This window comes from Alosa sapidissima, chromosome 11 (genome assembly GCF_018492685.1).
Source record: "Alosa sapidissima isolate fAloSap1 chromosome 11, fAloSap1.pri, whole genome shotgun sequence".
NCBI classification, from domain to species: domain Eukaryota; kingdom Metazoa; phylum Chordata; class Actinopteri; order Clupeiformes; family Clupeidae; genus Alosa; species Alosa sapidissima.
In genome coordinates, this window is record NC_055967.1 from 10,814,567 (window position 1) to 10,828,901 (window position 14,335).

A 14,335-nucleotide genomic window follows, 5' to 3' on the forward strand; every position below is an offset into this window, starting at 1 on the left:
GTTAACAATCAACCAGAGTGCAGTAAGTACAATGTGACACTTTGTAATTACAGTGCTTTGTTAGGACATTTACATAACTAATTACATTGGAATTACACACAAAATAGACAGCGAGTTACCAAAAAATAATAGTCCCAGAAAGAAAGAAGCTACTATGGTGTTGTTAGTTAAGCCGTCATTTGAAAACACATTAAAGGGATAAAATTTCAACTCTGCATTTTGCATACAACCTTATATATATATATATATATATATATATATATATATATATATATATATATATATAATATATATATATATATATATAAAGGCCAGATAATGCCAGATAATGTATATTAATATATTAAACTAATCTTAAATTAATATTAGTATATTAAACTAATCTTAAATCTTCAGGGTGTTGAAAAGAACACAACTACTGTGGAGTGCTTTGAGGGAGGCAGTGATATGCTTAGTAATCCATATGTTTTGATGATGAATTATACAAGAGAACACAAGGGGCAAACTGTTAAAGACATAAGTTGTTGGGTTATATAATGGCAATATCATGAAAGTTAGCCAAGATTACTTCCATATTGCTGTGTAAAATAATGCATATTGCAAGTGGATACAGTCATGTTAAATATACAGCATTTATTTGTAATCACCTGTTGTTATTGTTACATTTAATAGCACACGTATATGCCCAGAGGCTACTTCCAGTATTGTCAGTGTAGTAATTATGGTAGTACTACCTTCATAACTTATGAGGGCCATGACACACACCTTGCAGTGTGTGAATTCTCGGAGATCACAGGCATGTCAGACTGGACAGAGATCCCTCTCTAACACAGGTACAGTTTTCAGCTTTCTTTTCTGTCTCAAATGTGAGGGCTCTTGACACCTCCCCTCTCATTCTTTCTTCTGTGCTTCCTTCCTTTCTCTTTCTCTCATTACTGCTGCTGCACCTGCAGGCTTTAAGCTCGTGCACAGACACACTTACACTGAGGCGCAGCAACAGACAGTGAGATAGAGAGAGAGAGGAGAGAGAGAGAGAGAGGAGAGAGAGAGAGAGAGAGAGAGAGAGAGAGAGAGAGAGAGAGACCCAACAGCTTGTTCCTGACAGGGTCTGTGTGTCATGCTGACAAGAGCAGTGAAGACTGGACCTCCCCCTGCACAGAGTGGGTGACAATCAAACACACACTCGTCCAGTCGGTGAGTGGTCGGCCCAGCATGACAGAAGGATGGATGGAATTAGATGGGTCAAGGGAGGAGATGGAGAACAAGGATAGATGGAGATGTTACAAAGGTGTCACGGGCCTGTGACAACCTCACTCCCTCTCCACTGTGTGAGAGAAGAATGTGTGAAGGCTTCCTGAAGTGGACAGGAATGCTGTGTGTGTGTGTGTGTGTGTATGTCTGTGTGGGAATGTGTGTGTGAGTGTGTGTCTATGTGTATGTTTTTGTGTGTATGTGCACATAGCAATAGGTGTGTCACGACTACTGATTTTGACTGGTTGACTAGTCGAGTTTTTCCATAATACTTGTCAACTAGTCAGCTAGTTGTTATGTACAGGTACAGTACTAGGTTAGGGTAGATCTAGGTAAGAAAAGGAGCAATAAATGGCTTGCCACAACTGGTATTTCCTTTACATTGAAACAAACATGCCTTAAGCAGAGAACACAAAGGTCATGAAAACAATTCATCTGATAACAAAGCATTGCACTCAGGCTCTCGTAACCTAGACAACGTCATTAGACTCTTTGTAAGAACACTTGGTACCACAAAACTTGCTGGTGTTGAAAACAGCTACGTAAAATGGCCAGGCAATTGTATCAGGCGTTTTGTTTATTAACTAAACCGGTTTGGGGTGTTGGCTCATCCCCAAGGGGGGACTTTTAAAAGACTCCATCAGGTACTGTTCTAATGGAGGTCCCGGTGTCACAGAGGAGACGGAACTTCATCATCAGCAGCAGCAGCTCCTGTGGTTTACCTGACGCTGAAGCGCAACTTGTGAGAGCTTAATACATCTCTAATGTGCCACTGCTGGCACGCTAATTACAGAGCCTACTGCAGAAAATGGCTCTTTGGAGCTCCTGTTTTCCGTCCACGCTCTCTCTCCGCACAGAAGCGGTCAACACGCTACCCATCACAGAGCACTGACTCCCAGGGCCTTTAAGAGTTGATTAAAAACACATTACCGAGGCATTATCCACAGGCACGGCCGGGACAGCGGGAACTATTGTGGGACTCCAATTAAAGCAAATTTATTTATTTTCTTGCAATAGTACAAATGCAATTGACATAATAGCTGTGGAGAAATCCAATTTTACCTGTGCCAAGACATTCACAAGGCGTTACGGTTGGAAGCAATGAAAACATAATTGGAATGTTTCACTAAGACGAAATGATTACAGATCAGACATAACATTCGTTTAACATAACTGGCATCCGATAATTTCCATAATGATTTGTCTGTAAAAGTCTATTTAAAGAAGTGAGGCTGTGCGCTGTCTGACAAGCTTCAGCAGGTTAATGACATGATAAAGCATTGTTCATTTTTAGCACGCCACTTTCTCCTCCTGAACAAACATACTACTGCATCGGAAATATATGCTTCCAGGGACCAGTATAAGCCAATCAAGACAATCATTAATCACATTAAAGCAATATAAAACACAATCACACTTGTTTCAACTGCATGTACTGCACTTTGTCTTTCAGACATGCACAGAAAAATAACCAACCAGCCAGAAACACTCAATCAGTTATCGTACATAGTTAGGCGAAACTCGCTGATATGTATCAATCATACTCCCAGAAAGGAACTATGTGGAATTTCTGTCGATATTCCAACAGAATTGATGGTTCCTTTATTCTTTGAAGCTAGACCACATTCTTTACCTTGCCTGTCTAGACACTATAGGCACTTTCAAGACACAGCAAATTAAATATACACAATTCATGAAACACCCTGGCACTATATCATTTCAGTATTGAAAATGTTCCATTGTGTAGATTTATTTAAAAGAAACTGAAGTAAATACTGTGACTGCATTGCATCAGCCATACCACAGCAAATATTTATCGACTCACTATTACAGCATAAATGGTTTTAGTTACACCTATGTTGTGAATATATTTATCCTAGTATACCACAGTTAAAACTTTAAAATTAGATGTATATTTTTGGTGAAAGAGAGTAGTGTGAATATGTGCATGGATGGACATACAGTCACACTCCTTCCGCACCAAAGTCCCAAACAAAGCTCATCAGTAAGACTGGCACAGGGCTTATCTGCATGTGTGACTGTAGAGTGTGTTTTCCCAGATACGTGTGTATCTGCATGACTGAGCCCCACATCATTTAGGATGCTTTCTGGAGAGTCAATTAGCTACCACTTTCTCCTTCTCCAACCTCCATCCCTCCCTCCCCTCTCTTCCTCTTTTCCCTCCCTCGTTCCGAAAGCCCACAAGCTTTATTTATTACCTCTGGAGTCCGCTGACAGAAATAGCATTAAGGGAAAAAAAGGGGGAAAGAAGACACGGTGACATTACTTAAAAGAAAGGGCATCACACAGCTGGGTGACGGGCATTAGGCAGCCCTCGCTCACGTGCTCTGCAAATGGAGCTAGACCACTGTGATGGAAACGCGCATCACTGCGGCCCGTGCCACCGTGCCAGGCGACACGAATAATAGCTGAGAAGCATGTGTGTGTGTGTGTGTGTGTGTGTGTGTGCATGGGTGTGTGATAAAAGTTGTACCCCTTGCTGTGAGACAGTGTGTGTGTGTGTGTGTGCACGCGTTTCTCACAGTGCAGCGGTGGCCCCCAGCTGGGGCACATTTGGGAAATGCCACTGAGCATGGGGTGCTTGCTTCAGTGGGTGCAGCACACACACACACACACAACCACACACACACACAGAGCCACACACGTACGCTGCGCCACTGGGAATCCAATACCAACTTATACGAAGGCATAGACACAGTTCCTGCTAATTCCCACAATGTATTCTGCATCTATGCAGTATGTACCAAAGATTCTAGAACAGAGCTCTAGAATCTTTGGTATGTACCTATACAACCATCCAAATCTCCATGTATGGCAGAAACACATGACCGCTGCTGTATTCAGCACTCCCCCAACCATCGGTCCACTGTGACCTGCTGCTCCCCCGAGCGGATGTGCACCTGGCCGCCCTCGGCGCTTGACTAGAAAATGGCCTCGCTGATCAATGCCAGGGGGTTTGTGGGAGTTTGAGTGAGAGGCAGGGGGTGGGTCAAAGACACTTGTGCGAGATGATGTCTTCTGTTTCATTAGCTGACAGCTCGACATGGCCGACCTGACTCAGAGTAACCCTGGACACCGTGTCCGTAACTCTGTGTCATGTCCCTGGCCTGGCCTTCGATTTCGCTGCTTGAATGTTCCATGCAGGCTACGCATGAGGGGAGACCAAGGGCTCTTTCTGCAGGGGGTGTCCTCCGCCTATATGGGGCCTGTCACACAGACAGCTTTTAATTAACATTAGCTGAGGAAGTGGGAGTGTGTGTGTGTTTGTCTCTCTCTCTCTCTCTCTCTCTCACTCTCTCTCTCTCTCTCTCTCTCTGTGTGTATGTGTATCTGTGTGTGTGGGCAGGGGGGTTTGTGTGTGTGTGTATGTGTGTGTACTTGACAAAACACTCTAAAAGGACAGGCAAAAGTGATCCGGAGGATGTGTGTCTGTGTGTGTGTGTTTGTTTCTCTCTCTCTCTCTCTCTCTCTGTATGTGTGTGTGTGTGTGTGTGTATGTGGGCAGGGTGTTTTGTGTGTGTGTATGTGTGTGTGTGTGTATACTTGACAAAACACTCTAAAAGGACAGGCTAAAGTGATCAGGGGTGTGTGTGCTGTCTGTCACACGGTGAGATGGAGCTCCATGCTGGCAGCGTCGGGCCACAGGGTCAGCTCCTCTCAGCTGTCCCTCCACAGCCTCCTGTCCACCCTACCGCTGACCTGTCTGACTGTGAACCTCTCCACATACTCACACTACAGATATTCACCTCCTCCATCCCACTGTCAACAGCACACCATAATAAATAAAAATATTGCCCTGAAATGCCGCATTGGTCAGGGTAGAGCAATGAAACACAAAATAAAAACACCTTGGTTCCTGAAAGCCTACTGTGAAAGTCTTCAAAATGTAAAAAATACTGTACAGAACAGAGAGAAACAGAAAACAAAATGGAAAAACAGAACAGAATTATCAGACCAGAATGAACCTAAACTGACCTGTCCTGCATACAGTGAAAAAAAAAACAAAGCACAGCAAAATTGCACAGATGCAGTCAAGATTATTAGACGATTAGGCTCACAGGAAAAAAGAAAAATAAGTGATGACTAAATCAATTCCACATCCATTGCAATTCCATGTTTGTCATAATAAAAATCAAGGTCAGAGGATGCCAAAGGCCACATCTACAGACTGCATCACCTTTAAAATAATAACGAGCATTACACAAAACATTCATAAAGAATCCCCCTTACAATAGATGTAATCACTTCATTAGGACTTCCTTGTCTTGTAGTTGTCCTATAGTAGGCTACAGCTACCAAATCTATTAACTTGGTAGTTGGTGTGTGTACAGCTTAGCTGCTCCTCAGAGGTACTTTTCTAATGGCATCCCTCTGTGTTTCACCACACTGCTCAATTGTCTGGCAGTAAAGGCGACATCTGTAGTGCCAGCTCTTTCTCAGCCCACAATGGCCTGTCAGTGTGTGTGTGTGTGTGTGTGTGTCGGAGGACAGCCTCAAACACTGCCCCCCCCCCCCCCTCTCCTGCTATCCATTCCTCTTTTTATGGATGTCAAAAAAGTAGCATGGAGACGAGTGTGTCTGAAATCCCACCACAACCTGTGGACCTGTTATCCATTTTTTTTTTTTGGGGGGGTGGACGCAGAGCTATTTGGAGCCCGGCAGAGACCCATCAATTACACATGTGTGTCTGTGAGTGGGCGCTGGCAGAAAAGCTGGTTAAATGGACTGACAGTAACAACCAGACTTGGCAGCGCCACCACTGCTGGGCTCCAGGCTCAGGCCGCGTCGTATGGACAGCGCTGCTGCTGCATTTAGGCCGTTAATGCGGTAAAACAGACTGGTAGCAAAACCGTCCAATGAAACTACCAAGGAAAACGATTTTACTCTGTGGGATGACAACTATGGAAGACAAGCTTAACATAGTTTACAGGACATGTACACAAAGACACACACACACACACACACACACACACACACACACACACCCACAACCAGTTCAATTAAGAACATAATGCAACCGTAATGCAAGCTACCAAGACTGTGTCCTCATCTCGTCTTTCTTTTTATCTCTCTAATGACAAATCATTGACACAAGAAAAACTGACCACAAATGACCTATGATAAGTCACGATCCTACGCTTCACATCACAATTCATTTTTATTTACCTTCATCATGATGCTTTATGTGATGCTTAGCATACTCAAATGCATTAGAGATAATTACTAAGTTACAAAATAAGTTAGCATTAACATTTGTTATGATGATACTTTGTTGATGTTTCACGTCCTTTATATCACCTTCATTACCATAATTTCCAAGTCCCTGCAATAAGCTTTATAAGGCACTAATTAAAGAGTATTAGAACAACTTCAAAACACACTGACGTTGAGGACTTTGATATGCACATTGATATGATACGAACGATTCCCCAGCCTACTGAGTAAGACTAAATAAACTGACTAATCCTGCCCTCTGAAACACTCTGAAAGCCAGCCAATCCACATCTGTGGAGGGCCGCTTCAAAGGGCCCCATGCGTTTAGCTTGAACTCCGGCGATCAGGCACAGAGACAGCAGAGGCGGCCGCGGCAGCAAGAGCAGCACAAGCAGCAGCTCAGATGGGACAACGAGAGGCATCAAAAGAGCAAATTGGGTTTTCTTGAGGAGTGGGGAGTGAGTATGTGAGTGTGCGTGCGTGTGTGTGTCTGTGTGTGCGTGTGTGTGTGCGTGTGTGTGCGTGCGGCAAAGGTCCTCGCAGGAGATGAAAGACAGCTCTGCTCAGTAATACATGAGGCGGCGGCGTGATGATGGGAATAATGGAGCCGCCGCATCATTAGTATGGAGAGCAAGGAGGGGTGGGGTGGGGTGGAGGCTCGGAAAGCAAGGGTCAGGATGTGCTTGATGAATGCTGCGTGGCACGAAGAAGTGTGTTCGCACACAAACGCGTGGAGTGTGTGTGTGTGTGTGTGACAGTGTTTCAAGAACACTGGGTTCACCAAAATCTATACATTTTAAGATGCTACTGGGAAGGAGCAATACAACAGTTCAAAACCCATTCCCACCTAATTGGATTTAATGATGGAGTAACTTGAAATGGGAATGAAAGTATAGCATTTCCTATGCTTTATAGACCAATCAGGGCTAAACATGCAAAAAAACCCATGCTTTGTGTGTCTGTGCTCTTGTGAATGAACATGTTCTGCATTCTGTGTATGTATGTGAGTGCCACTGTGTTTGTGTGTGTGAGAGAGAGTGTGTTTTGGGGGAAGGAGTGTGTGACAGGGCTATAATAAGCTTTTTAAAGGCTAACATGGCCCCAGTCACATTCAGGGTTAGGGATTAGCCGAGCGGGTCGGAGGTTTACTCATGCATATGCATTCAGGGGAAGGTCAAGGGAGAAGTGGGAGGTGAAGGCAAAAACATGGGAGGAGAAAAGTGAACAGAAACACATTAGGAGTATGGAAGTATAGGAGTATGTATCAAAACTACAGGTGACAGCATACGTTTTGAGTTAGAATTGAAACTTTGAATTTCACCTTTTAAAAGCAGGTGCAATCCAAATTGTGGTTAAATGCATCAATACGAGAAACTTTCAGATACAACAGCATCAGTATTCAGAGCACCAGTTTGGCTTCTTTGTACCATGTCAAAAGCAGCCTTTAGTTCTGTTTGCCTTTAAATGTCTTACTTGAACTTTTTCATGCCATTCACTTCCCAGTAGATGACTATAATCTGTAGCTGCATAAATTTGAGTATCTTTAAAAAACTCTTTTGGAGCAGAACTACTGCCCTGCACTGTCTATCTGTGTGTTGACATTATCATGCACTGTTTTACTTCATCGTTAAACTTTTTATTCCTTTTAAATGTTGTCATCGGTTGACTCCAGGGCCTGGAAGAGTGATGTTTACCAGATAAGAGGAATTGCTTAATAAATTCCACTAATATGGCAAGACACAGCATGCGCTTTGTGTGGACTAAAAGTCAGTGGACTTTTTGCAACTAACTTCTCTGTAAACCTGTGTTTCTACTCATAGTCAGGATGAAGTGAATAACTACATTTTTACAACCAATGAGTCCAATTTCAAATCACAAATGGCCAACTGCTTCCTCCTCCTCCTGCCTGGAAGCACTTTTGAAAGGGTGGATGGGTGTTTTTTGTTTGGGGAGGTGGAGCAGGATGCGCCCCCCCCTCCCCCCATCTATCCTCCCCCTGTGGCGCCGCTGCCGCTGCTGCTGCTGCTGCTCTCTGCCGCAGCCTCCGCTGCCTCCGCACCGTCACCAGTGGGAAAACAACAGGCGCCCTGGCGCAGATGTGCCCGGAGTGGGCCTGTCACAAGCGGTTAGGCTGACGGGCCTTTCTGTCACAGGTCAGTGGGTGACGGGCCCGGCACGCATGCTTGACTGGGCATCCCCTCCTCAGAACGCACCCCCATCTCCTCCTCCTCCACCCCACACCCCCCCATTAAATGGGATAGGGAAATGTGAGGTAGTCCAATTGATCGACCAACACGTTCAAAACAGATCTATAGAGCTTCTCTGACCCTTCCTGTTCTCTTCTCATTTCTTTCTGCCTCTAATAGCAGTAATATAACAATCATTTCACAAACTCAGAAGGAATAGGTGTACTTTCATAGGAAGACATGTACTGTCTGGACACAGGGCATCTCATTGTTGCCATCACTGAGATTGGCATTAGTATTATAGGCCAATCTGGCCAAATACATCTTTCAAAAGCTATTTAAATGGGAATAAAATAAATACAGACGTGGTAGCTGAGATGGGATTACGTATTACAAAGCCAGGATTCCTTGCTTATCTGAAAGAGGAAGAAGGCATCAACATGGGTGAAGAAAGATATATCAAGGGAAAAATGACCACTGTTCACACTTAGTCACTCTATTGTATCAGAACCTCATTACTGGTATTTATCATTTTACACTTGATGAAAAAACGTTCTAAAGAACGTTGACCAAAAGAATAGCAGCATGGTCTGTTTTTGAGCTTCATCAATATTCAGAAATGCTGCACCTGCATTTCTTAAAATTCCAAATGAGATCATGCTGGACTAAATCCTTTGAAGCATCAACACAGCAGACTGAATTAGACTGAATCGTCTAGAGGAAGAAGGTGTTCCGCTGAGTTGCTTGCAAAAGAAAAAAAGCCATTCAAACTTCCATCTTTTGAAGTTTCCTGTCACACCACAATGCCTCTGCCACTGCTTTTAGAATCGCATCCCGCCTCATGCACAGATCCCACACAATGCAAACTGGGTTAAGCGAGGGAGGAGATTACGTTACACCTCATCTCCTGGCCTCCTGTGCTCAGTGCTCTTCAGCAGCGCTGCGTCCGTTAGCGCACATTAGCACGCCGCACTGCGCAGGCCTGTGTGTGCACTCTTAGCTAACTAGCACCTCACTAGCTTACTTGTTGAGTGCGCACTGAAAGCGTCCTGATTTAACACAGGGGTCTGCGGTGAGTCGTGAAGTGGCAAATGTGAAATTGTTAAATTGCATTAAAGAGGCAGATATGCGAAGAAAAACATGGCTGGGGAAAAAACTGCAAATGTGTGTGTGTGTGCGTGTGTGTGTGTGTGTGTGTCTGTCTCTGTGTCTGTCTCCGTATTGGTGTGTGTGTTCGGTGCAAACGTATCCAGCAACACGCACCGCAGAGCGTGATCTCTAGTCAACACGAGTGGCATGGATGCATTTTAAAGTTCTATTGCATTAGCATAATGAGGTTGAGAGAGGCCAATGCTCACACATCACACTCATTATTACCATACAGTATCACTACTTAATCTGTTGGGACTTAGTGACAAGTGATGGAGTATTCCTGACACATCTCTAAGGGACTACAAGTCAGAAGGGAGAGGAGATGTTCTGTGGCCTCTGACTGAAGAACTGATCCCACCCATGTCTTCACTTTTTACTGATTACTGGTCAAATTTAAATGTTGACTTTTTATATTACACAGTTGTAGGGTATGTATTATTAAACACACAGCCTTCTCTCTCTCTCTTTCTCTCTCTCTCTTTCTCTCTCTCTCTCTCTCTTTCATAAGAAGACTTCAGGGCTTTTACCGTGAGGTACTATTTTGAAAAGATAGGGGGGAAACAGTCCCACATAAGAGAGAAATCCTCTTATGACAGTGAACGGTCACCGTGAGGCTTGCCAGTGTCCTACCTCTGAGCCGCGGCCGGCGCCTGTTTGCCTTTGTGTTGCCTGAGAAGGGCCACTGACAGCTGGGCTCCCTGACTGGCTGCCTCTCCCCATGGGCTGTCTGTTGGTGCTGCCTCAATCGGCTAGAGGGGTGAGAGAGAGAGAGAGAGGGAGAGAGGGAGCGAGGGAGGAAAGAGAGAAAGAAAAACAGAACGTACAGTAAAGGCTATAGGAACAATTTTGATTTGACAAAGATGACATGCTTGCCCATTTTGCTGTGTATAAAACAAAAACCAAATGGGAAACCTGTGGAATCCCACAGTTCCTCTTTTTTCTTTTTTTTAAATAAAAATGGTCATCACATGGTCATAATGTCTGTGTAGAGCTGTCTATGGGGATGTGTGTATAGGCTTAAAAAACCTGTGAGTTAGAATGTATGTATGTGTTTGTATGTTTATGTGTGGTGTGTGTGCACGCTTCTTCCTGTGCGAGTGTTTGCACGCATGTCTAACTGAGTAAGGTATAAATGGATCAGTGTGTGTGTGTGTGTGTGTGTGTGTGTGCGTGCGTGTGTGCGTGTGTGTGTGTGGGTGCACGTGTGTGAGTGTCTGGCTCATCCCCTGACTGTGAGTGTGAGTGTGTGAGTAATGTGTGTTTTGTGAGGGTGACGCTGATGACCCCTGCCCTGGCTCGTGGCTTTCTCCGCTGGTGCCCACCTCTGGGTAAGCACGGCCGTCTGCCCCCTCTCTGCCCCGGGGTCTCTCTATTGCCCCCTGGTGCTGGGGGGTCACTTCTGCCCATCCACACTCCTCCTGCAGGTAGGTCAGCGTCAGTTCAGAGAGCGCCTGTGGGCAGGGGGTCAAAGTTCAAAGGGCATCGTTAGGACATATGTGGTGGTTGTGGGGGTGAAGGGGGTATTTGAGTGCACAGAACAGCTTCAACCCAGCGAGAGCAATTGAGTCAGGATGCTGTGAGAGCCATTTGAAGTTGCACACAAAAGAGAGATTCACATCTTTGCAACAAAATGAAATGCCTTGACGGTTATCACAAAAGAGTCCACAAAAAAAGTCACCATCCACACACGTGCGGTTTAGGAAGAGCGCATATCCTGAAGCACTGCTGCATCCTACTGAATGACATGCTGGGCAAAGTACAAAGTTAAAAGTCTAAGTTAAATTAATAACAAAGCAAAATATTGATATTTGCACATCTAGTGTTGCATGTCCACTTTAAAATCATTAGTAAGATGCTAAAAAGCCATTGATGGATCAGCTCAACGCTCCGACACACCACACAATAGCTTTAGGCCTAGTCCACACGTACCAAACCGATCTTTTTTTCCTCCGTCTTCCCTGGAACCGTATCAAGAATATTTGCGTTCAAACGGATCCATCGCAACACGACTCAACACGTTACTTCATACCCCAGGCCTATAGGTGGCACTGTTTCTTTACAGAAATTGACCAAAACTTGCGCTTTACAAACAGACAGAATAGGCTACGACGAAATGGCTAGTGCAAGGAAACCAGAATTGTTTGTGTGGACTGATGGTGAACTGTCAACTGTAGTCAACTGTAAAACTAATAAACTTTATTTTACGGTTTGTGAAGGGTGCAGTCCCGTCCTTTATTTGGCTAACGCAGGTAGGCCTACTAATCACCTTTACTTTCTTTGGTTGTAGGATAGTCCGTGATTCACATTAGTTTTGGCTATCACCGCAATTAGGCTACTAAACGCAAGGCTTACCCAAGTTCTAGGCTAGTCTGTCGCCACATTTATAATATTGCTATAAAACCTTCATTAGTAACAGTCAATACGTTTGCCTGCATCAAATCGCGCATTTGCATTCAGTGTGCTACCATCGGCTTAACGTGAGTTCTAAGCGTCTTTGTATGCTTATATCTGATTTCACTCGACTGTGAATGCATGTATATGTTGTAAGACATGTAAAATAAATGAATGACACTGGCACTATGCACAAATTAATGTAGCCTAAACTTACACCGCACTTTCCTAATAACTTAAGTTCTCTCGCGTCACTGACAGTAGCTAGAATGCTTAAAAAAACACCGGGAAAAACAGTGTTCAGTCCACCAAGTCATAAGCTATCGGCGCTGCGCAGCACCAGTTGTGATATTTATCTTACGGAGTGTAATCGTAGGTAATGTCATGTATGAAAACTAGTATTGTTAGGCAATACTATAAGTGCAAGTCCAGGGCAGCTGAGGTGTGGCGATGACATCATCGATACGCAAGCAGGATGTGCGGTTTCGCTGTCTAAACGAATTCAAACGGGCTACGGTTTCCGATTTTTCCACTCTGGGACCAGGTTTCAGAAAAGTGCGGTTTCGGGCAGTGCGTTTACAGGATTCGTTTGGACGCTCGGCTAAGACGAAGCAAAACCTCTGCGTTTAACCTAAAAAGCGTCTCCGTGTGGACAGGCCCTTAATTCATTCACTACACTTTGCTCATTGACACTTTGCTCATTGATTGACTTTTTCATTTAAATCAGGGCCATCAGAGAGAGCTCACCTCAGAATAGATGTGGCCATTTTCACCAAACCTCCACCGCTGAAATGGACAACCCATCTCCCTGTTAAGGAACAGTGAAATTTGCATTACCGACTGGACTCAACACCTCACCCTCAGCAGTGGGTGTGTATTGCACATATCAGAGAGGTGTGAGGCAGTGTGTTATTAGCTGAGTGCAGGCTGTGTGTGTGTGTGTGTGTGTGTGTGTGTGTGTGTGTGTGTGTGTGGGGTGTAGGAGGGGCACCTCTTTTGCAGGAGCAGCATGTGAGCTTGTGTCTCTTCTCCACTGGGGACTCTTAGTGTGATTGGCACAGGGGAAGCTGCCAGGCAGAGTTGAGGGAAGGCGCAGCTCACAATCTCTCCTGTCTGGACATCATATAGAATTGGATGTAGAAATGGACATATGTACGGATGTGAGAAAATGTGTCTGACAAGAGGGTATGAGATTTCGTACGCTCATCAACTTTAAGAAAAGCAAAACCTCCTCAGTTGATGACAAAAACTTTCAGAGCTGATTGCATAAACAGCGCCTCTGCTAGTTATCCCTCTCCCTCCTTCTCTCTCTCTCCCTCCCTCTCTCTCTCTCTCTCTCTCTCTCTCTCTCTCTCTCTCTCTCTCTCTCTTTTCCACATTTTCCATATGTCAGTTCCAGTGTTGTTGGCCCTTTTATCTGCAAACAAGTCAAAATGTTTCATGCGGGCCCCGAGGTGTCGGTCACTCAGCCGTGTTAACTCGCCGCCTCGTAATGCTTTACCCCCACGCCGGCGAATCAAGCTCGCCACGGTGTGAACAGCAGAGCCAAAGCCAACTTGACTCGGCGCACAGTGTGACTTTCACCGCCGCTGACTAGCCCGGCGCTCCTCATTAGACTAATTCAGAGTCGTGGGGGCCTCGGCGCGGCCGAGCGACTTGGCTCCGTCGGCTAACCGTGTTCATTCGAACTGATTAAATGACTCAAGCAAGCTCACTCCCTCTTTTTCCTCACGGAAAAATGGTGTCATCTATGGCGATTAAGAGTCTGCGGCCAAATTGAGTTGAGCGCCTCGGACTTGCTCACACAAACTTCTCCCCCTCCTCCACCCCCACCCTACTCCACCCTGATCTGATCCCTCCTACCTCACCCGCGGGCGTGCAGCGAAGGGGAAAGGGATGACCCCGCGGAGCGGCGGGGAGGATAATGTGGGCCTTATCGGCAGAGACTAGGAGCTGACCTCCACTATCTGTCTCATATCACTACCCCAGTCACACTCACCTCATCAATTTCACACTTCTTTTCCCCCCGAAACGGCCTTCAGTTCCTCATACTGTACTGTCCCAGTGACATGTTTTAAGGACCTCCGCTGTTGAAGAGCCCCACCCATCTCCACCCCACC

General features: G+C 45.1%; 1 protein-coding gene across 1 annotated transcript in view; it reads right to left on the bottom strand.

The window, feature by feature from the left end:
- LOC121724120 (doublecortin domain-containing protein 1-like) overlaps nucleotides 1–14,335 on the bottom strand; it is a 77,738-nt gene that overhangs the window by 14,360 nt on the left and 49,043 nt on the right. Inside the window, exons 17-20 of the mRNA XM_042110477.1 lie at nucleotides 13,207–13,328; nucleotides 12,963–13,023; nucleotides 11,147–11,275; nucleotides 10,455–10,573 (exon numbers count right to left, since the gene is read on the bottom strand). Of these exons, the coding sequence (XP_041966411.1) occupies nucleotides 10,455–10,573; nucleotides 11,147–11,275; nucleotides 12,963–13,023; nucleotides 13,207–13,328 (431 nt within the window). The remainder of the gene's footprint in view (nucleotides 1–10,454; nucleotides 10,574–11,146; nucleotides 11,276–12,962; nucleotides 13,024–13,206; nucleotides 13,329–14,335) is intronic.